This window comes from Nipponia nippon, unplaced genomic scaffold, assembly GCF_047370975.1.
Source record: "Nipponia nippon isolate SJK-2023a ecotype South Korea unplaced genomic scaffold, ASM4737097v1 scaffold_1, whole genome shotgun sequence".
In the NCBI taxonomy this organism is placed as follows: Eukaryota; Metazoa; Chordata; class Aves; order Pelecaniformes; family Threskiornithidae; genus Nipponia; species Nipponia nippon.
The window spans coordinates 21,466,359-21,491,673 of NW_028262290.1; the positions used below are offsets into that span (position 1 = coordinate 21,466,359).

The following is a 25,315-nucleotide window of genomic DNA, read 5'->3' on the forward strand; positions in this document are numbered from 1 at the left end:
AAAAAAAAAAAAGGAAAGAAAAAAAGGCATAAACCTACTTTTTGATCCAGAAACAGAAAATAGTAAGCATATTGTTAGTCATTACATGCCTAACATGAAAGAAGCAAAGAATATTTACACAGATGCACACAGGCATACACACACAAAGTCACACTCCAGATGAAAAAGGGACACACAGAAATCATTTGCAGGGTGTTAAGAGTTTGGCTGGTATTATAGATGGTAGCATGATAGCTTTGCACATGAAGTATGAAGGGGAAGATTAATGCACAGAAGAACTTAGCTTTGTATATGTTTTTTCTTCTATTGAGAATCACACTGCAGCTGTTTCCCTGAATCTCAAGCCTGGCTGCACAAATCAGGTCACATTTAACATAAAAATTCCAGTCCTAAGCTGGCCTGGCAGGCTAGTGACAAAATACTGTACACGAGCAGAAAACTTGGATCGGGTTCTGAGCTCATCCCCTCCTGCCCAAGCAGAATACGAGAATACAGCAGCAGATATACACTCGGTATGCAGAAGCCCATATATTCTCTGAGTTCTCTTCTTACTGACTTAGAATCATATATGAGTTTCAGACAGCACTGGATTCCCCTCATCCCCCTCTTCCCTCACAAATAAAGATAAGCAATGTGTCAGGAACTGCAACCATGCATCAACACTCTAATTTGCTACGGCACACACAGCAGTTCGTGCTATAGATCCTAAAAGCATTGCATCACGAAACAATCAACCTTCATCCCACCTTATGTATCCCCCATATCTTCCTATGTCACAAACTGAAGCACAGTTAACAGTGGGAAACAGACGCCATTTGCTTTCCAACCTGCCACCAGTAGGTTAAGGCCACTGAAATCTCCTTCCACTGAGGGCTGGTGCCAATGCTGGCTTGTGATGGGAGTAGCTATGGAAGCGTACAACATGAGGAACAAGCACAATAGCCGTGCTACAAGCAAAGAATGGGAGAATTCAACAAAACTGTCCTGGTAATCATGGCAGCAAGAAATGGACATATCTTCTTTCTCTAGTTATCAGATATGTACATTCCTCCATTGGCCTCTTTCTTCTGGAAACAGTCCCACATTTTCTCTCGATTATATTCCTTCCTCCAGTTTCTTCTCTTGCTTCTTTCCTTCTCTGAACACAGCTACTTAACTATCTACTAATCTCAAGTGATCTCTCTCATTGCTCAAGATAACTTTTCCTTTGAAAGTTAGTCCCTCATTGAACACTTCTGCTAAGAAGGTCAAAAGGAACTGTAATTTGCTTAGCCAGTTCCCACCCTTACGAAGTACACAAGGTTCCTATTCTCCTTGCTGTTTACGGAGAGGAAGAGGTGTCACCTCCATGAGTATGGCAAACCTTCCAAGTAACAGATGAGAATATTTTTTGATTTTTCCTGAAGGTATCTAGGCAGGATGACAGCAATCAGAGACTAAAAAGCCAATGATAAACTACTTCACAGCCCAAATGAACTTGATTTAGTACTTTGCTTTTCATCCCATCACCTCCAACTTCTTGGCTTTTGTATTGTTCTGCTGTTTGTGTCCCCTTCTTGTATCTGCCCTCCTGCTTTTATTAGCCCATCATGCCTCCAGCTCACTTCTGGTCTCTGTTAGCATCACCTCATTTTCTTATTCCTACCTGTAAAAGACAAAAGTTAATGTGTAGGTACTCTATCTCCTAGCTTCCATAATAGGCTTTCAGTCATCTAGTCTGTCATTCTTCTGCACGGAAGACAGGCTGGTTTCTCCTTATTCAGACTACCTAAATGCTGGCACTTATCTAATAAATCTTCTAGATCTGAATTTAATCTCAATTAATCTTAATTTGATGCAAACTCTGATTCCAGATACTATCTGGACACTAAAAAAAATCTTCAGCAACAGAGGTTCCAGGCTAATACAGGCACTGTGTGGACAGCATCATCAGATACCCTCTTTATCTGCAGTGCAGAAATTTGTAGTAACTAAGCATAAACAGCAATTTTCAAAGGCCACAAACTGACAAAATGCAATGCATTATCACCAAGGCTACCTCCTACCAATTTTTTGTTTCTACTCCAAAGATTGAGACCGGTGCAGCTTTGTAGTGCGAGAACGCTATGACTGTCTTGTTATTATTGCTGTTTCCAAAATATTCCCTTTCCCCTAATCTCACTGTCAAAATTGCAAACAAATCAAACTTCTAACTGCTATCTATTCTGAGGCTCTTCTAAAATATTCATTCTTGGATGGGAAACTTCATCCAAAAGGTTAAAAATTAACAGTTGCAAGCTTAAACCAATCCCTGATAAATAGCAGGTTGCTAATTTCCATTTTTGCTTTTAATATTTACATGCTTAAACATTGTTCACTTCTTCACATTTGAGTGTAAATGAAGACTACATAGGAATAATTATTCACATGTAGCAAAGTTAATTGTGGTTTTGTGGTGTTGCAAAAGGGTGGGGGGAGGTGGAATTTTCCAGATTCCTTGTCTTAAAAGCCATTAATGAGCAAAAGGAGAAGGGAAAAATAATAGCCAAAAGTCATAATTTTGAAAATGGAGAAGTTGTAAAATGACATGTAGCTCAATCAATGTGATTAATTTGCTTCACACTTTGCAGAGGCTTTCGCCTTTGCCTTCTAATTCTGGCAACTATTCTGCTGAATCAATCTCACAAACCCAAATTAATAAGGTGGGAATGACAAGTATGGCTTTATAAAGGTTAGCTGTTTGCAATTTAGACAATAAGAGACTGCTCTCTGCTTGTAATACCATCAGGCATAGTCTGACAGGAAAATCTCTTCAGTCAAAAAGCCAAAGTTATCAAGTTGTGAACCTGTACGTCCTCTACTTTCATTCATCTGAATGAATTGTGAGTTCAGTAAATTTTTGCTTTCAGTGCCTAGTTGGGATAGTTAAAAGCCTCTGGTTTTAAGTGATGCTTGGATTTACATAGCTGGGGAAGTACAAAAAACATACCATGGGTGAAGCCTCACAAACACCTCCTCCCCAACAGTTGTCCCATTTGTTGCTCATGGCTCTTGATTCCTGCAGGAAGCCCCACTACTCATTTGTCCTCTTGTTCTGGGTCAGCTAGGAAGAAACCCCAGGGCAGACAAATGGGGAGCCAAGAGAGATGAGTATTTATATCCAGTGAAATCCCCTTGCTTTCTAGAACCCTTAATGGTCCATGCTAGCAAGAGGAGAATGCAGAGATAGCATAACGGATTCCCATGCCAATTCCGGTATTTTCCAGGAAAAGGAAACCTGTCACATGAGAAAACACAGATCTACACTTATTTTTCCCTGCTTTGAAGATATCTGTGGTTTACAGGCTGCCAATACTGTCAAAGAGCAAAACACAAATCAGAAAGTCAGGCCCTCAAAACAGAAATTAGAATGCCTTTCTTTGCTCTCTAACCTATTTGGTACCTATCTCATTTTCAAGTTTTTATTCATGATGTTAAAGAAAAAATATTTTTAGGAAAAAAAGGCTTATTTCACATACCATCTTTTAATTTCAATACTGAAGGACTACAAAGAAAAAAAAAGGTTATGAACGATTAACAGATTCATGACAAAAATCATGAGGATTTTCCTTACTTTTAGTATGTACTATGTAATACAGTCACAAACGCGTCCACTAAGAAAAGCGCACAAAAGAAATGTATTTGCTTTCCAGACTGGTTTTGTCTTCTTGGGTTTTATCCTCAGAAAAAACATATGTGGCCTCATGCTAACAACACCTAAGATACGACATTGAAGAAGCAGGACATTCAACAGAAGTTGAGACATTAATAAAAAACAATACATTTCTAGTCTCCCACTCCATCCTTTTCCAGGGATATTCTCAACTTACTTCAAAGTGGGACTTTCTGTCACACTGCCTCAGCTGGAAGTAGATTAGGGGTTTTATGTGCCCCTTCATCCTCAGAAATTTCCTTTTCAACTTTTCTTCTGCAGCAGTTGCAGTGCATAGGTTTAAGATTCTTTTATAACTACAACACACTTGGAAAAAGAACTGCTGGGGAGTCAAAAGGTATTCAGCTTGAAGAATCAGCAGGTGTCCTTAATAAAACATGTGATAATCAAGATTCAGATTTAAATGTATTCCCACAAGATTCAGATTTAAATGTATTCCCATTTAATTCCTCATCTTGTTTAATACAATGGCCTGGATTCAGTGTTTTCCCTGAAAGATGTCTTCATTAAAGGGAAGTGCCAAGATAACTTGAAATTCAACATGAATTTGCAATATTGATTGATTGCTATAAACAACCAAAAAAAATCATATATTTTTCTGAATTTCAGACAAAACTGCTCTATTTCCATTGGTGGGCCCTGGAAATGCAGCAAGAAGTACAGAGAAATAACTAAATCAAACTGGTGTGAACTGATAGTGGTGCATAGTCTTCCATTGCTGACAGAAGGAACTCAAGAGATGCCAGTATAACTACTATGCAGATAGTGGTTTAAATAATTATTTAGTAATGCCAGTAACAGGAAGAGTACTTTTTTCAGCTAAGGAAAATGGTGTCTGAGAGGCATGTGAACAAGTGAATGCACAGTAATTGTAGTATTTGTTTACAGCACAGTTATAATAGCACTTAACTCCCCCTGTTTGTAAAGCATTTCCATTCCTAATCTGGTCTGTCTTCCTTCACAGTAAGATTTGTAGCAGCTAAACTCTAAACTATTGACTAGGCTGTTTTCATCTCTTAGGATGGCTTCCTACGTATCAAGAACCTGTAGCGCAAGAAGCAAATTATTTTTTCAAAAGTTTCTAAGCTACAGAGAGGACATGTAGAAAACACATTTTCATGCCTTCCCCACTGATGACTGAAGATTCTGTAGGAAAGACTAATATTCTGCAGTCATAACATTTGACTATTCAAATGGATTTATTCTACTTTGTCCAAGACAGATGGAAATAATACAAAAACAGGAGCATATCAAGCTATCATGAGAAAATGTATGTCAATATCCGGGAAAGAACAGAAAGACAGAGAAATCATTGATATCCAAATGCCCGAGGGGGTTGTGGACTAACAGAAGAACATCACCACAACAATTCCAGCTATTTGATAGGCATCCTTACCTGCAGAAGACAAACAATAAAGCAATCAAGTGGAAATCTGGCAGGAAGAAAGTTAAATCAATGTTCTAAATAACAGTACATGATAGTGCGCTTTTTCTGTCAGCTGAATGGGAAACAGCACAACCTTGCAGACTGAACACTGGGTAAGAATGAATTGGTGTGGCTTATGCTAAAATACCCCTGTCTTCAAGAATTTGCAAGTAACAAATGCATTCAATAGGCATCTGCAACTTTAAAAGTTATCCTTTCAAAAATCACTAGTTTTCTACCATGCATAATAAGTTCTATAATAAGCTCTATTTTAATCCTAGAATCTACAGACACAATCTGTTTTTCTAGCAATGTTTCCTAGGCAAAGAAGCAATGAACAGACATGCTGCATTGCCAGCTTCGGATCTGATAATAATTGACTTCTGAGGCCTGTTCTCTACAGTTAAATACGTAGAAAATAACATTCTTGGAGGAAAACATTAAAGGCAAGATGATTCACCTCCCTGAAAAGTACATCTTCCAACACATTTAAATATTTACCCCTTGCCAGACTTAACTCCACAAGTGACTCATTTTCTTATTTTTAAGGTACTATATTAATAGGACTTTTTGTACATTTTAAACCAAAAAATCTTTTTGACCAATTGGACACAGTTTGGCCAGTATTCCCTCAAGAGGTGGGCTACAATGATTACCTTTATTACAAAAGTATTCCACTTCTTCACAGCTCAGATTTTCAGGCTCAAACTCTGCAGAAAAGCTTTCCTCCAATGGAAAGTCTTCTTTTGAGATAGTATCATTTTCCTCAGACAGGCACTCTTCTTCTTCATCCTCAATGGCATCCTCAAGGGGCCCTTTAAAAAGAATCAGGAACACTGTGGCAAAACCATCTAACAGGACAATGTGAAATAAAACCTTAGTGAACTTACAACTGGAGGTCTTTAGCTAGTTTTTCCTTCCATGGCTGTGTTCAGCATTTATTAGAATTGGACAAATAACATTTTATGGAAATTGAAATTGAAAGTGACTGTTTTCCTGATGACTTCAAATCAGAATATGCAAAGTGTTATTAATAATATGTATTAATAATACTCACAGATGGTTTTTTTTTTTCATTATTCATCGGGCTCTAGTATTAAACACAGTTTTAACAATGGAAATCAAAGCTATATTTGTAAAACCATGTAAACAGTGAAGAGCCTTCTCTTGTTTGTTAGTCATTGTTTTTTGATGCTGAATTACAGTGCTTAATAGGTTCCCTTTACAGGCTTCATTTCTCGAGTTAACAGTACTGACAACAGTGAATTACTACAGAGGTACTGACAGTACAAACTTCAGCTTATTCTGCTATTTTGCTTCAACCAGCACCTGACGGTAGCCATGATCATTCATTTGCTAAATTCTTTAATAGAGTCCCAGTCAATGGACAGGACTGGGACAGACTATCACTTCGTTTCACAGAGGCCAGACAACCATCATGATAAACTACTAGCCGAGGGCTACAGAAACATAAGCCAGTTACAGAAGCAGGGCACGAGTCTGGGTTTGAAATGGCAGCCTGAGGTCTTTGATTCTTCTTCTAGTTAGCTAGACATACTATTGCTACAGATCCTCTTGAAGAGCCAGGGCCTGGCAGATCTATAATACATAACACCCAGGTTACCAATTGGAGTGTACTCAAAAATTAAAATTTCTTCTTTCTTATATGCACACACTTCAGAATCATTGGTTAATAGCAACTATTTGCTAAAGACATCTCTTGTGCAGGTGTAGAATTTTACCCTAGATTTACATAGAGATTTGAAAGAACTGAACATACTTTAATTTAACTAAGATTTTATTAAATGTCAATATGTTTCAAAATCCATCTTAAGACTGGATTTCAAAAGAGAGATTTCATTATACATGGTTGAGGCTTGAAAAAAATTACATATTTCACTCTCCAATGAAAGCACAGCCTCATTTATAATTGACTGAGTATTTCTTCCTCGAAATGAAAGCTAGCTAGCTAATGAAAAAAAATGTAATTTGTATTTATATGATAGTTTTCCAGTATTAAATACACTATTCCTCTATAATCTGTCATGCTGAGATACAATACATAAATGATTCTGTTGCATTCGATGAAAAGGAAGGGAAAAATTTTTAAAAGAAATCAAATATTGACTACACTCTAATTTTATGTAATTTATTATAACCAGTGACTACCTACATTTATTAAAACAGCAAAATTCACTTTAGACTAGGTTGTGTAATTCTTGCTTCAGAGGAATGTGATGGTTACTTTTTATTGAAATTGATTGAGATTCCCAGCTGGGATTCCATAAATTAATACAGCTTACTATCTTTCATGGAAATATGACTATTTGTGCCAGCTGAGAATCTGACCAAATGAACCCACTTTTGTGGACACACACTCACCAACACTAGCTGTCATTCAACAATATATCTCCTAAAATAAGGGGCTATTATTATGGCTGAAGAAATAATGATTCTCACTATCAAAGTATCCATTACTGTTAATTGCACCTTCTAGCCATGTTGGGAAAAAATCCAGCAACTGCATATGCACAGGGAATGAAGAGTGGACATCGCACTGTACGGAACTGAGAACAAAGCACTAGCACACACTGGAAAAGTGCACTGCAGCTAAACGTGGGCAGTTTGGGCACCTTACGTGTGCCCAGTTTCATGGCAGAAATGAAAGCACAAAGGGTTCTGCACAAACTATCAAAAAATACCTTTCAGATTTCATAATATTAATATGTGACATTGTCTGTAGAGCCATTTGTTGGTGGGTACTCCTGGTAATATCTGGATAAATAAACTAGGAAGGAAAAACACAATGAAACAAAAAATATGCTATTTTAGGGAAATGTAAATTCTGCCATGTATAAAGATGGATAAATACCATGTTTTGCATCATTTCAAAAGCAGCCATATGCCTTTAATAAATTTTCCAAATATTTTAAATCTGGGGAAAAAAATGTAAACTTCTGCCAACATTTTAGTGAAAGTCAATTTCCTGCTGAATGACTGGCTCTTTGTCATTTGACTTTTTCAATACATGTCTTGCAAAATACAGCAAAAGCTATATACCTGTGAGCAATCCAACTGGCATGTGTACATGACATTTATATCTGATTCTAGTTGTTAAACCAGTTTGTTTGATCAGGTCACCAGTACGTAATCAGCAAGCTAATAATCACCGTACGTTAATTAAGAAAAGAATAGAAGTGCAGTTGGTATGCTTTCATTTGCAGCAGTCATGGAAACACACACTAAAAAAGAAAAAAAATAAAAACCCAGACTAAAAAAAATTCTTGAAAATTGCTTCCATAGGTCCATCCTACATATGAACAGGTATGTAACATTTCCTAAAGTTACATGTCCAAGCATTTGAAGACATAAATGTAAATGTTGTCACATCCAAATAAGATCACAGGTATGCATGCATCTACACCGGGTTTTGCTTTGCATATGCCAACCCACATATAAAAACTAGTGATGTTTATCCAGTTGCATATGGGCACGCATCAGAGCTTTACATAACAGTTCACCTCAGGGGCTGACATCAGACGTTGCACTCCAAAAAACAGCATGACTTTTGTTGAAATTGAGGGATCAGTGCATAAATATTTTCTAGGTATCATGCTGCTGCTGCCTTGTCTAATTCACCCATCTACAACCTGATCCTTGGGACAAATTCTGTCTTATTCCTGTTGAGTCATCTTTTATTTTATAAGTGTTCAAATACATTTAGTTCATGCCCAGAGCTATAAACTGATAACTTTATTTTAACTGATAACTTTAACTAAAGAGTAAGGCATTGTTCAACACAGGTAAGATTAGCTCACAAGAATAACAGCAAAATTAAGTATTTCTTGGTTTCTAGTTTCATGTGAATTCAAATATCAATGCCTGATTTCTGTGGCTATTTTTAATTATCACTCAAACATAGAGTGGGTTAAATAAAACAGTAAAATCAAAAGCCACTTACTAGTAAGTATAAGCAGAATAAACTCTCTACTCTTAACTACTCCATCTAATTACTTGGACATAAATAGAAAATGGATAAAAATAAATTTTCAGAATCTCACAATAAATAATGTATGGAATTACATATTCTTGACCAACGTAAACACATAAACTCTGCAGGTTTACGTTTACCTAATTTGGCCACGTGCTTCCAACAACCTCTTCATGATATCAGTAAATCAAGTCAGCTAGAGAACTAAGAACTCATCTGGTTCGAAAACGTATAGGTTGGTTTTCAAAGTTTACTAGCTCCTCTATCAAGGGAATAAACTACACAGCATCTACTCAACTTCTTCCCTGATTTAAAAGCCTTAAAAATAGAGAGTCATATAGACAAAAATAAATAAGCTTTTAAAAATAACAGAGTTTCTTTCAGCTGTTTTCTTTGATAGTGCTTTTTTTTCCCCAGTTGTTATTATGGTGATATATTACCTTCAACAGTCCAAATACAGCTTAATCAGTTACTTCAGGGCTATACTTTACCTTCTGCATTTCTTTTACATTTTTGGTTCAATTTAATAGTATTACACTCATACCGATCATGTTATTAAGCACCTATGGCACAATATGTACTGCATCTTCTTTTATTTCAACTGGAACAGGGTCAAGGTCCCACCCCTGTTCTGCTGAAAAATGCTTTTCAATAACTGCTGATTAAGTGTGACATTACAACCAACAACTGCCATAATGACACAGCAATGCAAAACCACATAATTCCTACTACTGAAATTCATCTGAGTGTCACAGTGATCTGACAGTAAACAGCTCTGAGATATGATTAGACTCTTAAATAAAACAGTAAAATTTCAAATTGAAATGGTTTAAGAATTCAGTTGAATAGTTAATTCCAAAGAGATAGTCTAGATGTTTGTCTTCTCATTTCAGCAATTCTTTTCCTATTAGCACTTTGTAAAAGAATGTGATGTAATCTGAAGAGAGGTAATTCTGAAATGCTTCAGATTAGCCACATGATAAACAGTTAAGAATTCCCAAATGTACTAGGTAAAAACCCAATTTCTAATCTTAAATGGAGGAACTGAAGGCAAACGAAGTCTCCATTACGTCATTCTAGATTTTGCATGAAGCCCTGAAAACACTATTTCCTTTATAAAACAAGTAAATACTTGTCTTGTACACAACACAGGAGATTTTGAGGGGTTTGGTATTTTACTTATTTACTTGGTACTTACTCTATTTCATGAATATTTATTGATATGACCATAAATCTCAAATATTTTTTCAAGTAACATAGATAAACGAGGCAGTAGGAAACAGTACAATTAGTGACAGCAATGAAGGAGTCAATGTGTCAGAAATCTGTATGGCTTAGTGGACACAGTAGTCCACTTCGAAAAATCACCACATATAATTTGATACAAATAACAATATCTACTGAGGAGAAGCTGACGAGTGAGCTGCATGTGCCTTCATGGAGAAAATTACTTCTGATTGAGGCCACTTGGCAGCACAGTGTGGGGAAATTGGAACTGCGCTCCCTAATTTGTACCAGATTTACAGACACTCAAGCACATATTTTTTAGCACTATTAATGTATTAAATGCTAAAAAAATAAATAAATCCTTATCAAATAGTCATATACTTCAATATAAATGCAAGCGTATAGATCCAAACACACAAAGATAGCTAGCTAAGTGGCAATCTTTACACAATGAGTAACAGATGCTACCTCAACACTTGAAAGGATAGGCCACGTTTAGCAAAACAAAACCAACACTGTAAGAATTTTAATAACATGGAAAAGTGTGAGAATGAACCACCAAAAAAGGGTTTACATTCACTTAACAAAAGACACTTTTGCTACAATAAACACTCCTCTGAAAACAAATTTGAGCACTGGAACCCTTGAGCATGTTAGTCCTGATACAGCAATGCATGACTCCAGTTTTACAGTACCATAACCGTAATGAAATAATTGAAATTCAATAACATTAAACTGGGTAAGTAAGTTCCGTAATCATTCCTCATAGTCAAATTCATGAGACTTCTCCCTAAATGAAACCACTTAAATGCATGCTCAAATTAAGCACATGCTTATATGCTTTCTGTCCAGTGCTTTGCACTTAAAATGCATGTATCCTACAGTGGGAAAGTATCGTTGAAATAATTATCTCATGAAAATGTTAAGTGGTTAGCTTCCTTCCCACCTACCAATACTCTCCTGCATTTCCAGAGCAGCAACATAAATCAGTGCTCTTAACAAATTAAGAATGCTTCAGAAAGCCTACCATACTTGACAGTGAGTGGCTGGGGAGAGGTTAATGAGTATAATTAGTAGTAGTAGCATTAAATAATAACAACTCCGATAAATCAGAGAGGCCTGAAATTCACTGGATCAACATAATGCATTTTGCATGTTCTGTGTGATCCATCCAGCATTTCCTAGGAAAACATGCTGCCACACACAAATTATCCTTAGCTTATGGTAAAACCTAGGTATGTGATGCTCTCTGATTACAAACAGAGGGAAAAGCTTCAGAAAAATCAATCCATTTGTCTCCTATTTCAACATGAACATTTTCTTCTAAATACAAACAATTACATAAGAAAACCAGTAGGCAAACACTTTATATTGATTCACATCTGGAAGACACATAGGGAACTTTTTTCCTAAAAATACAGTCAGGAATATTAAAAATATAAAAAGAGGGTTCAACTTATTTCATTTTAAATACAGCAGTGGGGGTGAAGACACCACACAGTATTTCAGAGTTCGCTTCCTCCTGTGAAGATTTCTGTACAAGACTTCTTAGCTACTTCTTCAGCCTTTCAGTTAACTCAAAGGAGTGGTTGTTTCCAACCACTATGCTTTTACAGCAGCGTAGAGACAAGTTTAACAGCGATCTGAACCCCAACAGAAACAATCCAGCTTCTCCTTCTTTTGGGGAAGAAATTTTTACAAGACATTACCAAAAATATACTCCCAAGTTCCTCGCTGGGAAGCCGGCTTTCTCTTGGGTTTTGTAGAAATTTTTTTAAGTGTCCAGGCTCAAATATGTCAGACCCTATATGTTCAACCAGGGTGAAGACATGGACTGATAAAATACAGGAGATGAATATATGTTGCAGCAATCAGAATAAATTTTCAGTTTCCATTGAGCACTACGACTGCCGGATACTGTTCAATCACCAAGATTTTCAATGTACCCCTGAGAAGGAGAACCTCCAATAGAGTTATCTAGATGAATCACAGAAATGGAAGTACACAACAAGTCTGCAGCTAACATCATAGATGATAATAAAGGAAAATGGTAATAAGTTTTCCTACTGAACTAGTTGCTCCCCCCACCCCAACAACCTGACCCCATAATTGTCCACGCTACTTCTCTCTCTTGGTTTTTAGTTAATAGTAACACCAATTTCTAATTTTCATCATAAAAAATACTGCCTCTCCCTTCCTCCCTGTGAGAACTGAAAATATTTTAATCACATAATTCCATGAGAACAGAGAGAAAGGTCCAAACGAGATGCCTAAACACTCTTCTGTTTGATGGTAGATGGCAATACCTAATCTTGACAAACTGACCAGTGGAGGAGTAGCTTAAAAAATAAGCGTGATGTTGGCAGTAGGTGACTGAAGCACAAACTGGGAAATCATTTTAGAAAAAAAACTTAAATATAATTAAGAAGGTCAATACTTGTCAAACAAACCAATCCCACTTTTAATGAAATCCTTCCCTCTTCAGTCCATTTGGTTTTATATTTAGCTTAACTAAGTTATTTCTGTAATTCCTGTTACTTTCTAATAGCTATACTCATGAGACACAATGCTACCTGTGCACATTGAATCTCTCCACTCTGTTATGTAAATTGGCTGAACTTCAAAAGTTTTGTCCAGATTGGAAGATTGTGCCAATTTGTGAGCAACTCCTTACATCTTCATTGTGGCACCCAAGCAGAATGAACCATTTCGCACTTGCATACTGGGAGAAACTTTATGACCATGATTTAACGATCAACTTAATAGAAAAAGGAATGGAAAAGAGCTGCTCTTTGGACACTATAAATCCACACCAACCTGATGTAATTGAGCTTAACAGAAAGAATAAAGTATAAAAGTATACTTCTGTAGACAAAAAAAAGGAATTATTTTTAAATACGTAACTTCTTCCTGCAGCCACTCACTTTTAACATAAGTTGCATCAGGGGATCTGGTAGGAAGGAAACATTTTTATTAATTTTCCCCTTATCTGTAAGAAGAATGCTGATTTTTTTTTTCATTTACGTTCCTTGCCTGCAGGTAGCAGACCAAGAAAATCATATAGCAGAAATTTTTCCTTTTGATTAATTTCTTTCCATGTGTTATGTTATTTCTTATATATAATTGATTTCAGGTTTTGCTCGTAGCTGTACATCTTTTTTATATCTGTACCTACTGCCTTCCTTCAATCAAGAAAGTTGAAGGAAATTACCTGAATTTTGTTAAGTTTATTAAAAAAAGAGCTCTGTGAATATTTAAATTGAGTTTTGAAATGCTAATACAAGAAAGATATTAGAGAATTTTAATAGTAGGTTCAATTTGACCCACAGACTATTGTAGAAAGGGTCAAATTTTATTCAAATTATTTCTTTACAGCAAAAAATATGAACCCTTTGATTTTATAAAAGTAGATTAATATTCTTCACTGCTAGGTCTTTTGGCACTTCGGTGCATGACAGTATTAACTGTGCTTGTATATAAACTTTTCAAAGACCTTTAAACGTTCCAGTAATCTGGAACTTCACTTTCATTTACCCTCTTGTCTTCTTTTCTCTTACCATTATCCAAGAGGCCACAACAAAACTGACAGTGCCTATAGTCAGTTGGCTCTTAGAGCCAAGGCCGGGGTATTTCCAATCAAGAGAACTGAAATGATGAAAAAGTGACCATTTAAAACATGCTTAGGGAAACATTAATTTCAAAAAACAGTAAACTTTTGTTAATGCCAAAGTTTCATTTGCGTGGGAAAAAAGAAAAAATATGTGCATGGAACATGAGCTGCAAAGACCCTTGCAGTTAAATGTCAGACCTCAGTTTTCAAGTAGGGGCTGATGCTGAAATACAGGTTTAGTCCTCCGATACCCTTACCCATAAAAGAGTCACAGCAATTCTTTTACTGTTGGAGCTCTGTTTTGCAAGGTGCACCTTGTTTGGCTCACAGAAGTCAGAAAGGACATATTTATTCTGCAGATGAACCTTAGGGTTTACCGATTTTCCCTCAACATGAGCACAGAGAGAATACAAAACAAAGGCAAGTGGTGTGTGGTATTGTTATTATACAACGTGTACAGGCAGAACTAATCATGAAAGATCATACTCATTTACCAAATGAAGAGTATGATGTTTTGCCAAAGAACTGAATTTGTTTTGAAATACAAGTGTTATGAAAGGCACTTATAGAATCTTCCTGTCCTCAAGTCTTCCCACCTACTGGCAGTCAAAGTGTTGCCGTACTATAAAACCCTCAAGGTGGGGATCTTTCTACGTGTGTCTCTAAATGCCATAAGGAACCCCTTTTTTTTTTAAGATACAATGCACACAGTGACAGTACAAAAGATTTAATAGTCGCAACTTCATTCTGGAATTCCTACTCCCAGGAATAAAGGTCAGTGGAATTTTTAATAGTGACTTCCTTGGTACTATAATGCCAACGTGACTGCAAAACTGGTAGCAGTGAAGGGTACGAATTCAGAGGCATCCTAACTGATCCCATGCCACTGTATGAAAATAAAACCTACAAAGTGTGTTTCAATACTCTAAAGAATGAAACAGAAGGTTATCTGGATCTTCTAGAATTAGTCACATTGTTCTGTATTTTGACAAAAAAAGACAGTAGAAGTTTCATCTTGGGAAGGGCTTTTTTTGAAAGTATTAATTATGATGTATTTATATCATTTGGAAAAATAACAGAAATAACAGTATCTGTTCTTGCTCTAGGGTAAAGTGGGTAATTGAAATATAGAAAGTGATTTAAACTAGAAAAGAAGGGGGAAGAGGTTTTTGCATAGGCACTTTAATTTAGAATAAGCATTGTACTATTATATTAGAGAGGAAGAAAACAGAAACATTCACAAAAAAAAAAAAAACACCCAAATCATTAACTACTTTCCCACACGAAAGATTTCAAATGGAAGTTGATTCCAGTTGAAACCAGATTTTGGAAACTATTAAAAGGTGCTAACAATGACAAAAGTAATTTCATAAACTGTACCACTAATTGTTCTAGCCCTGTTCCTCCTACTACTGTCCCATCTTGATCATCTATTCGCCAATTTAATCAGCCACACCTGCAGTCTCTGAGATACTGACAATGGACTCTTCTGTGAAAGAGCTCATTGTCAGAAGGTGGCATCTCAGTCAATTAAGATTGTAGCTTCTTGTACACTATAGATCATAGCAAAAGAAACTGGGAGGATCAAATTTTCATAGAGATCTTGTGAAACACAAAGATATGGAGTTAGAAGAAGACTTACTGCCTGTCTTAGCTGTCTTAATTCTACCTACAGTCATAACAGCTTCACAGCAGATGCTCCACAGCAGATGCTGTTCTGTGTATTTCTGGTGGTACAACAGGAGGAAGAGAAGAACAGAGGTGACGGGATGAGTATCCTGACTGAACACCCTACTAAAATCACAGCAGCAACACAGAATTACCACAGCACCACAGTGCAACAATTTTCCTGAAGGGAATTTTTAACTAAAGCCTACAAAGCAAACAGGAGGTTGGGCATAAAGCTCTCGGAGATGGATCTGTGACGCTTGTAGATAATCTTCTACGTTAGGAGTACTTTTGCAATGGGGGTTTATCAGTAGTTTTATTAAATGTAACAAAGCAAACAAGGGAAACTTCCTGTTTGCTTATACAGAAATATTATCCCTGAAGCATTTTTCCCTGCATTGTCATCTATTTTATAGTTTTTAAACCCCTCATTTATTTCTGTATGATTCATATCTGCTAACTTTTACAAAACAATTTTTGAAACTACTGGCAATCTAATTTGCCCCATGATATATGGCTAACACTGATGCAAATAGTATCCAGTTCCAGTGGATGGTTTCAGCTAGATAAGTATGAAAATAATGTTTAAATTTGCAGGCTTAAAAAAAGAAGAAATGAAAGAAAGCACCGTTTGTGTAGGAAGATGGCTTCTTAATTCTGTGTCTTTCACTAATATTATATGTATCTATATAATAAAAAATCAAATATTTGATGCTTCATACATCTATGAGAAGTGTCATTGATTTTTGTATCTATACAAGTGTATTAAAAAAATGTATGAGGTATTTGGAAATGTATGAGATGATATTCTTTTTGTAACATAAGTTCATATTGTTTTCTACAGGTAAGGTATTCTAAGTTTTGATACTTCACCTCTCCAATAAAGGAAACTCCTTCATTTTGCATCTTACAACCAATAAAGCATATGAAAATTAAAGGTGCAATTTTAGGAAAATACTCAGACTCCCTTTTCACTTTGTTTTACTCCTGTAGTTTTGGTTTTGTTTTTGTTTTATTTTTAACTCAACCTAGAAGAACAAGGAATAGACACATCCACATGAACAAGTCAACGCTTGTCAAATAACATCTATGCATGCTGCTCCGAACAGTCCAATGAAATCCTCCGAGGATTCAGGATCCAGAAATTTTCAGTGAACCCTTTCCTCCAGACATAGCAAACTGTGGTACTGGTAAGCAACAGAAGCTTCTTTGCATGTCCTAATCTCACCATTCAGGATCTCAAACACGTAAGTAACAGACTCAGGAAGCCTTTCTCTACAGCTTTACCATGTACTGCTATAGCAAAGAAGTTTCAAACACCATACCCCAAATAGGATGAATTTTATCTTACACATGGCCAAGTCATGCTTAGAGCATAAAGCTTTTCAGAGCAATGAAGGCTGCAAAAGTTCAGTCTCTACCTCCAACTCCAATGGAGCCCTTGCTCCAAATACAGAACTTCTCTGGCAACCACATGAGTAGTGAGTGACAGATACTGGTATTTGCTAATCACTGTTCTCACTCACCTGGAGGGAAAAATGTGATGCAAGTAGGAGCACTTTGAAGCCACTAATGATGCTGCTGCAGTGCATTTAATGGCCAGCATGTTAGCCACGATGAAAGAGGAACCTCACATCAAGTACATTAAGGGATCAGAGGAATACATACTCATTACTCACTGTAATTTTACATCCCCAGTTTCAAGACAAAATACTCACATTTTTCTCATACAGCAAAGACACCCTATACTGCTATGGAAAATTAAGGGGTCTCTTTTCTTCTGCTTATTTAATATTTTCTATTTTCGTATGTAGCTATAGATTATTCCTGTTCATCTTTTGTTTCTAGCTGCACTTCCTCAGATGGAAACGGGTCTCTCATCTCTGTACGTCACCATGCAATTAAATCGAAAAAGCAGAAAAAAAAAGGAATCTGGACTTTTTAGGTCCAGAAATCAACAGTGAACATACGACTTCTCTCACAGGTTGCTATTTCTCTTCAAATTATTATTGCTTTTTTCCCCCCCGTCTTTTCTAATACAAGCAAAACAGAGAATATGGTAGAAAAATATGCTGAAAGACAGCCCAAATTCGATCTCTGATAACATGATCAAAGCTACAGAGTTTGTATGTAGGATTCAGTGGCAATTTGGGTTAGACCTCAATAAAAAGCAAGCACACTTAAGCTGATCCATAACTCAATGGCACAGTTGAACTTAAAACACAGCAGGTGATATAACAGACACACATGGAAAAAAACATCATGCTTAGGAAAGTTGAGATGTTAGGAATAAGCTAAACCACAAACTTCGTGATCTTTGTCTAGCAGATGCGTACTAGAATGAATGGTAATTTAGCTTAGTGAGATTCTTATAATTTGACAAATACAATAAAAATACTACTTAACAGTATGTAAGAGCTATAGAATTATGTAATTACTTACTTATACTCTTACAGCTTTGAATTTGAAATAACTACAGGGGATTCACTATTTTTAATCCCATGATGGAGTTTATCAATATGCAGAACAAAACTGAAGAGTCTCAAATTAGAACTAAATCTTTAGATCAGATTGTAAGAGAAATGATTCTATGATATTTTTAATAGAAACCAAATAATCTGAAAAACGTCAGGGGGAATAAAATGCAGTATTTAGCCACAACAAGCCACAAGTTGGGCAACAGCAGTGTCCCTCCAGTGTAAAGCAATCCCAACCTCAGGGTCCACTGCAAAGGAATATTAATGCATAGTTTCTTTTCTGTGGACATTCAGATATGGATATGTGGATATTCAGATCTTATTTTGCCCACTAGGTTGTCAGTTATGATTAGTTACAAAAATAACAGTTGCTGTAGTTTACAATGACGCAGCATAAGGATGAAACGTGTTTTGTTTTGGTTTTTTTAAGATCTTCAAATAATAACAGCATTACAGCGTTTATTGTGTTAACTGAAAATATAATGGCTACTAATCTGTGCTTCATCAGCATGTACATCTTACAATCACCATGAAAAAAATCAACTTTCATCATCACATCTCAGGAATACATAATATAAGCATACCGTAGTCTAGGTCACATACACAATAGGATTTATTGAAAAATAACAACATTTATATGTCATTTACAGTTATATATCTTTATACATATTGGTATATAAACCCAAAAATACAAGCAAACTACACTTTTTAAAATAAACTAGAAGCGCATGTTACAATGTACCTGATTTCTTTAATATGCCTGCTCATTTTTTACTACTTTAATTTGATTCCTCGCTGGTAGGAATTGCAAGGTTGCACAAAATACATTGCATTTCCCCTAGAGTTGGCATAACCTGCTGGTTTTCTGAGTTAATCACTAATTAATAATTTGAAAACACAAAGTCATTATGTCATTTCCAGACAATGAGCTTTTAAATGGTGCATGTTATGTCCTAGCCTTTTCAGTAAGAAAAAAAAAGTTTTTTTCCTCTGGAAACCAGATGGCTGTTAAGTGTTATTATGAGGCTATGTAAATCTCAAAGCAATAAGCATCAAATCAAAACAAGAATTAATTCTCCTCTCCTCTTATCATGATTGTTGTTTTGCTGAACCAACTTGTGGAATAATAAAACTCCTACAAATTAGGCAACTGGATGCTTTGGAGATGGTGAGTTCATAACCCATCTCCTCTTTCTTTTTCATAGCAAATAGGAGTTCAGAAAACATTTTCACCTATACTTTCAACCTCCCTAATATCTTGTTCTACATGCCAAACTTAAATGAGGCAATCTTATTCCAGGCTGAGTCTTCTCAGTAAACTTACTCACTTGAAAAGTTTACTGGCTCCACTACTATTACAATTTGATTATCAAAATATCCTTGACTGGCTTATGTTTTGGTTTTGGTTTGGCCAAGGTTCTTGCCTATTAGGTAAGAAATCCAGAAGAGTTATTTGTTATTTTCTCCCACTTAAGGAGTAAACACCTGCACCTTCATGGAAGTGCCAGTTTAAACTGAACTAAAACCCTACAACTAAAACTCCACACTTCAAAGAAGCCTTTCAAAAGCTCAACTAATACAGCTGCATCACTTTGCAGTGCTCTATTTTACAAAACTTGGAGATTACTCTAAGTAATCTTAAATTGCTAGGGCTGCCCCAAAAAGATAACTAAGAAACTAAATTCCAAATATTGATTTCCAAAAGAAATTAGCTTCTAAATATTTAGAAGTATCTTAACTGACAAAACATACACTTTCAAAAACTTTCTGTAGAGCTAAGTATTTTGAAAAGGTCTGGTATAGGAAGAAACTATTAAAAAAATTACAGATTGGAATGTCATTCTATATGTCTTAGTTCTATTTTTCATTCCTATGTTTTTCCATGACACATTCACTACTATTAAATTTTAGCATTGAATTTTATCATTTTGTATTTTAAATCCTTCCACACGGCATTTAATATTTATGGAAACATCTCAGTATTCTTACATCATAATGTTTCCTGTTTGTATTAACATGTTAAAAATAAAACATTTCTAGCAACTATCAGACTGTGTCATTTTATGATGTGAATAAGAGCAGTGACAATTATGTACTACTGCTATTGCTTTATCATGAAATAATGTCAAAATATGACTAAAGGACTAATCCACAAAATAAATTAAAACTCTTTTCCCTAACAGACTTCTTGTCAAATGTAATTCCCTCTAATGAAAAAAATCTTATTTGCCAAAACATTTGCCAGTAAATAATTGCCCCTTTTTAAAATTTCCTGCCATAGTTACTAATATATCTGTCTGACCTAGGTGACTCTGTTTGAGCAGAGGGTTGGACAAGATGACCTCCAGAGGTCCCTTCCAACCTCAACCATTCTGCAATTCTGCAATATCAGATGTTGCACATTTTCTTGTACTATCTCGTCAAGAGCCAAATACAAGAGAGCCCTCTTTAGTATTCTAGCACTTCCAACCCCAGCATCAAATAGACTTAAAGGTGAAAAAATAAGAATATCTTGAATTCCTCCAAAATCATCAAATCAAGAACGAATGTTCTAGTGAGATTTTAATTACATACAGGCCATTTGTAGCACTGAGGCAATAGGTCCAACAGATCCATGAATGTAGTCAACACTGCCTGAGTTTGGGCCACAGAAAGTTTGACTGTACATTAGACAAGTTCTTCACTCCCATCTTTCCCTGAGTTTTACATTATAAATGCATTTCTTCTGTCTGCTGGTGTTCTACTTCAAGCATGTGAAAATCTCACTGACGCTCTTCATGTGACATTCTTCATACATGCACAAGCAAATCCCTAGAAAGGCAAAGCTCACTTTACATACATGTTCCAACTTAAATTTACTGCAAACTAAGTTTCCTATAAACCTGGCTCCTGAACAGTGTGCGACTGCTGAAATGCAAGGTTGAACTTATTTTTGTAATAATGGAAGTCATGGTTTTTATAGTATACGCAATACCTGTTTAACTTCGAAAGTATAACATTTAGAGGTTCAATATGTTTAATAATCATGCAAGATCCACTGCAGTATTTTGTTTAATGTTGCACATGGTATTCATAAAAGAGTAATGCCTAGTTAACTGAGTTCGGTACCACTGAACTTAGCCTGTAGGAAGGCCGATTATACCATGCCAGTGCTGCCCTGGAAACACAGAACTGATCCTCTGATACTGCTGTCATACTTTGCTCATTTCAGTTTTAAAGATCAAGACACTGCTTTTACACAACTTCCTTAAAACAATTATTCCTTAATGGAAAAGAAGTCATTATAGCGTTTTGCCTAATGTTCAACAAAAATTCTCTTTTCAGTTTCAATGCATTCCTATTCATTATAACTACTCTAAAGATACTACATTTTTTTAGATGTTTATACCTTCAAATACTAACAGCTTTTTGTCATGACCCTTTAAATTATCACCTTACTGAAAGGCAAGCATTCTTAGAATTTAATCTTTCTCACATACTACAGTCTAAGAGTTACTCAGATATCTCACTGCTTTATGCTTTGAGCACCCTCCTCTTTTTTTTCTGACATCTTCTGGTACTAAAGTGAGTAGAACTGAATATAGCACAATTTCTGCTTCACACTGATCAAAAAGGCAGAAGATAGCAAACATTACATGAGACTGGCACACCACAGAGAGCTCTGGAAAAAGAGAGGGAACCCATGACACTTGGAGTACAGTGAGTATCCAGGAGTAAACTAGGGGTTGAATTGGATGTTATCCATTACAGACACACAGACAACCAACTCAAGTAAGTTGTACTATTAAACACTGTCAACTTCAAGACTGCTTTTATAAGAGGTTTGAAAGCAAAGTATGAAATATAATAGCACTATTGATAATAATGGTCAGCCATGGCTAATAATAGAGAAGGAAACACTAAAAACAGCTCGCCGCACTGCTTGTCACAGGCTGTGTAACATTGTCATGCCACATGGTAACAGAAATTCTTCTGAAAATAATTAGATTTTCAAGATTGACATCTTTATGGAAGAGACATTGGTACTAAAAACAGAAGTATAAAACACTATAGTCTGCAGCGATATGAAATGTCACCATGCATTACAATATTTTGTTACTCCTGTGGGTGAAGATTAAGGAGGTGAGGAACTGTGGTTTATCTCCCCAGTTCATGCCAAAGAACTTGAAAATATTTCAAGATTTCAAGGTAAGAGAACCAGACCATGGAATGGCAGTCAGAAGATGATGTTCATTTTTATTGGCTAATAATTTTCTCTTATGTTTTACTTTCCTCCTCCTCCCTCCTCTGCCATCATTGCCACTCAGCTGCCATCAAATACAACAGGTCAATACACTTTAATTTTAAACATTTTACAGTGGATTCCTATATCATGACTATCAATAATATTAGACTATTATGCCAATACTACTGCAGAAACTATCGTTATCATGTCACTACTAACATTTAATTGCTACTTGTTTAGCACAAGGCTGTTGGATTTTTTGCTACTTTTTATGCACCCTTTTGAGAGTTTTCTTGATGTCCCTGCAAAAGAACACTCAGAATAGGATTTTTTTCTCATCATCAATATCCAGGCTTGAAATATCCTTAAAGGGTTATTCTGTTGCCAGTTAATGTCTTCAGATGTCCTTCCAGCTTTCTCTGGCAAGCAATATCAAATTTCAGGGAGTAGTACACAATACAAACCAACATATTTGTGCCTTCACCAAAACAGGTAATACCAGATGAAGGAATCTGTTTTGTTTTTTAACTTAGAAAAGAAACCAAGAGGGCAAGGGGGTAAGGTTGTAAACAGAAATTTGGATCAGTCTTCAAAAAAATAAACGTGCTTTCTTCCCTGTCACCAGACTCTCTCATGGTGCTCTCCTCCTCACGCACTCTGCAGGCGTCCATCATGACATTCATAAGCCTTTGTGCCTAGAACGGAATATTGTTCAAATCTCACACTTCGTGAGGCACAGCCTTCCAACATAAGATACAAACATAAAGATGCCACATTTGGTTTAAGCCTCAGAGCCAAGAACAGGGTAAGGCAGAAGACCCTACTGCTGCTAGCCCCTGCCAGGAAGAAGGCCCTTTGTTCTAGACCAGTACAGCTGATTTATGACCACACGTATGCAAGAGACTGTAGCACCAAGAAAATACTTTTTGTTAGAAACAAATACATAGGAAAACAAAACCATTTTGGAGTGCAGCTGGTACTGTATAGAACTAAGTTGTATTGTGTTGGTAGATCCATTAATTAATTACTTGTATTAATTAATGAAAAATAAATTAATCTAATTAATTGACAAGCAAACTTGTCTTCTAACATCGCTGTTACTCTTGGTTACTTCTTTGCTCTGGTTATTACTGGTGTACTTTACCACAATAGAAGACTCAAAACTTTGATAGTTATCCTCTTCAAAATCATATATATCTTATTCTTGACAGACAAAGACATTTGTAACACCAACAGGTTTTTATGAGTATCTTCATCAAACTAGTTACATGAAAGGTAAGAGGAAATGAATACTAATAGAATACAAAAAAGGTTAACTTCAGATATATTTTGAGAAAAATGCATCAGGGACAAGTATTTTAAAACTAAGCCCTATTATCTGACTGACACAAAGCTATAGAGTGGGAATTGCAACACAAGAAGTCCTTAGAAATATCTTCTTTGAACCAAAGGGCAAAAAGGAAATCAGATTGGTTTTTAAGCATCTTGGAAAATTGTGTAGCTAAGTACCACTATGTTCTTACACATGACTTAACCTAAAGAAAACTATTTCTACGCTTTTAAGAACTGAGTTTTCTTTAAAATCTTTACAAAAGACTAACTCCTGGGGGTGGCAGGGATGAAGGGGATGAAGAGGAGGGAAACCTTCCTCAAAGGTTTGATGGTTTTCAACACAATTTAATATAAAATTAATTTTATAAGAGGTCTACTAATTGACAGTGCTAATCCCAGCATTCTGAATAATTTTTACACCAACTCTAGAAGCCCTTTTTTTTTTTTTAAATGTGATTACATCTATAAAAAAGTATGAAAACTAGTGAGTATAGCAGATACATAGTTTCATTTATATCGTACTTCCAGTGAAAATCATAACCGGAACAATAAAAATATCTGGTGTTTATCTGTTCAAGATTTATTGTCTTTGAAAAAGGCTGGAAGAGAACATTTTATATTTCTTGATCTAATCAGTGTTAAACAAGGCTATCAAAAATGCATGGAAACTCAAAATATACTCTGATATACTCAAACCGGGATCAACAGTCCGTACTAACCTCAGAATCATTCATGGGGGAGATCTGCTGTCAGTCAGATTTTAGTTTGAAGATGGACAGTAAGAACCACTCATTGCTGACTGAAGTTGACAGTCACCAGAATCATACACAAGAAGTGCAACAATAAATCAGTGCATACCTACACTGGTGTTTCTACTCAGTTTAAAAATGACAAATATGTCTATGATGAGGACAGTCCCTGTGCCACAGCAAAGTGAAACAGGTGGTATGTCAGGCCTCTGAGGGAAATAAATACTTGTTGAACACATAGTTGAATCACTGTATGATTGTGCTGGTTTTGGCTGGGATAGAGTTAATTTTCTTCACAGTGGCTAGTATAGGGCCATGTTTTGGATTTGTGCTGGAAACAGTGTTGATAACACAGGGATGTTTTCACTACTGCTGAGCAGTGCGTACACACAGTCAAGGCCTTTTCTGCTTCTCACCCCACCCCACCAGCGAGTAGCCTGGGGGTGCACAAGAAGGTGGGAGGGAACACAGCTGGGACAGCTGACCCCAACTGACCAAAGGGATATCCCATACCATATGACATCATGCTCAGCACATAAAGCTGGGGGAAGAAGGAGGAAGGGGGTGACATTTGGAGTTACAGCATTTGTCTTCCCAAGTAATCATTACATGTGATGGGGCCCTGCTTTCCTGGGGATGGCTGAACACCTGCCTGCCCATGGGAAGCAGTGAATGAATTCCTTGGTTTGCTTTGCTTGTGTGTGCAGCCTTTGCTTTACCTACTAAACTGCCTTTATCTCAACCCACAGGTTTTCTCACTTTTACTCTTCAGATTCTCTCCCTCATCCCACTAGGGAGGAGTGAGTGAGCACCTGTGTGGTGCTTAGCTGCCAGCTGGGGTTAAACCACAACAGTCCTTTTTGGTGCCCAACATGGGGCTCAAAGGGTTCAAGATAATGACAGGTTTGATTGGAATGTG

At 36.3% G+C, this 25,315-nt stretch overlaps 1 protein-coding gene across 3 annotated transcripts in view; it reads right to left on the bottom strand.

Moving 5' to 3' along the window:
* The window catches only part of ZFPM2 (zinc finger protein, FOG family member 2), a 317,280-nt gene that overhangs the window by 244,414 nt on the left and 47,551 nt on the right, over positions 1 to 25,315 (bottom strand). Inside the window, exons 1-2 of one of the 3 annotated variants that reach the window (XM_009469422.2) lie at positions 8,178 to 8,291; positions 5,774 to 5,932 (exon numbers count right to left, since the gene is read on the bottom strand). The exons of 1 other annotated variant lie outside the window; for it this stretch is intronic. In XM_009469422.2, coding sequence (XP_009467697.1) covers positions 5,774 to 5,932; positions 8,178 to 8,199 — 181 coding nt within the window. In that variant the 5' untranslated portion in view covers positions 8,200 to 8,291. Of the gene's footprint in view, positions 1 to 5,773; positions 5,933 to 8,177; positions 8,292 to 25,315 lie in introns of those variants that run through there. One more of the 3 variants, XM_087747644.1, reaches the window with a different exon arrangement.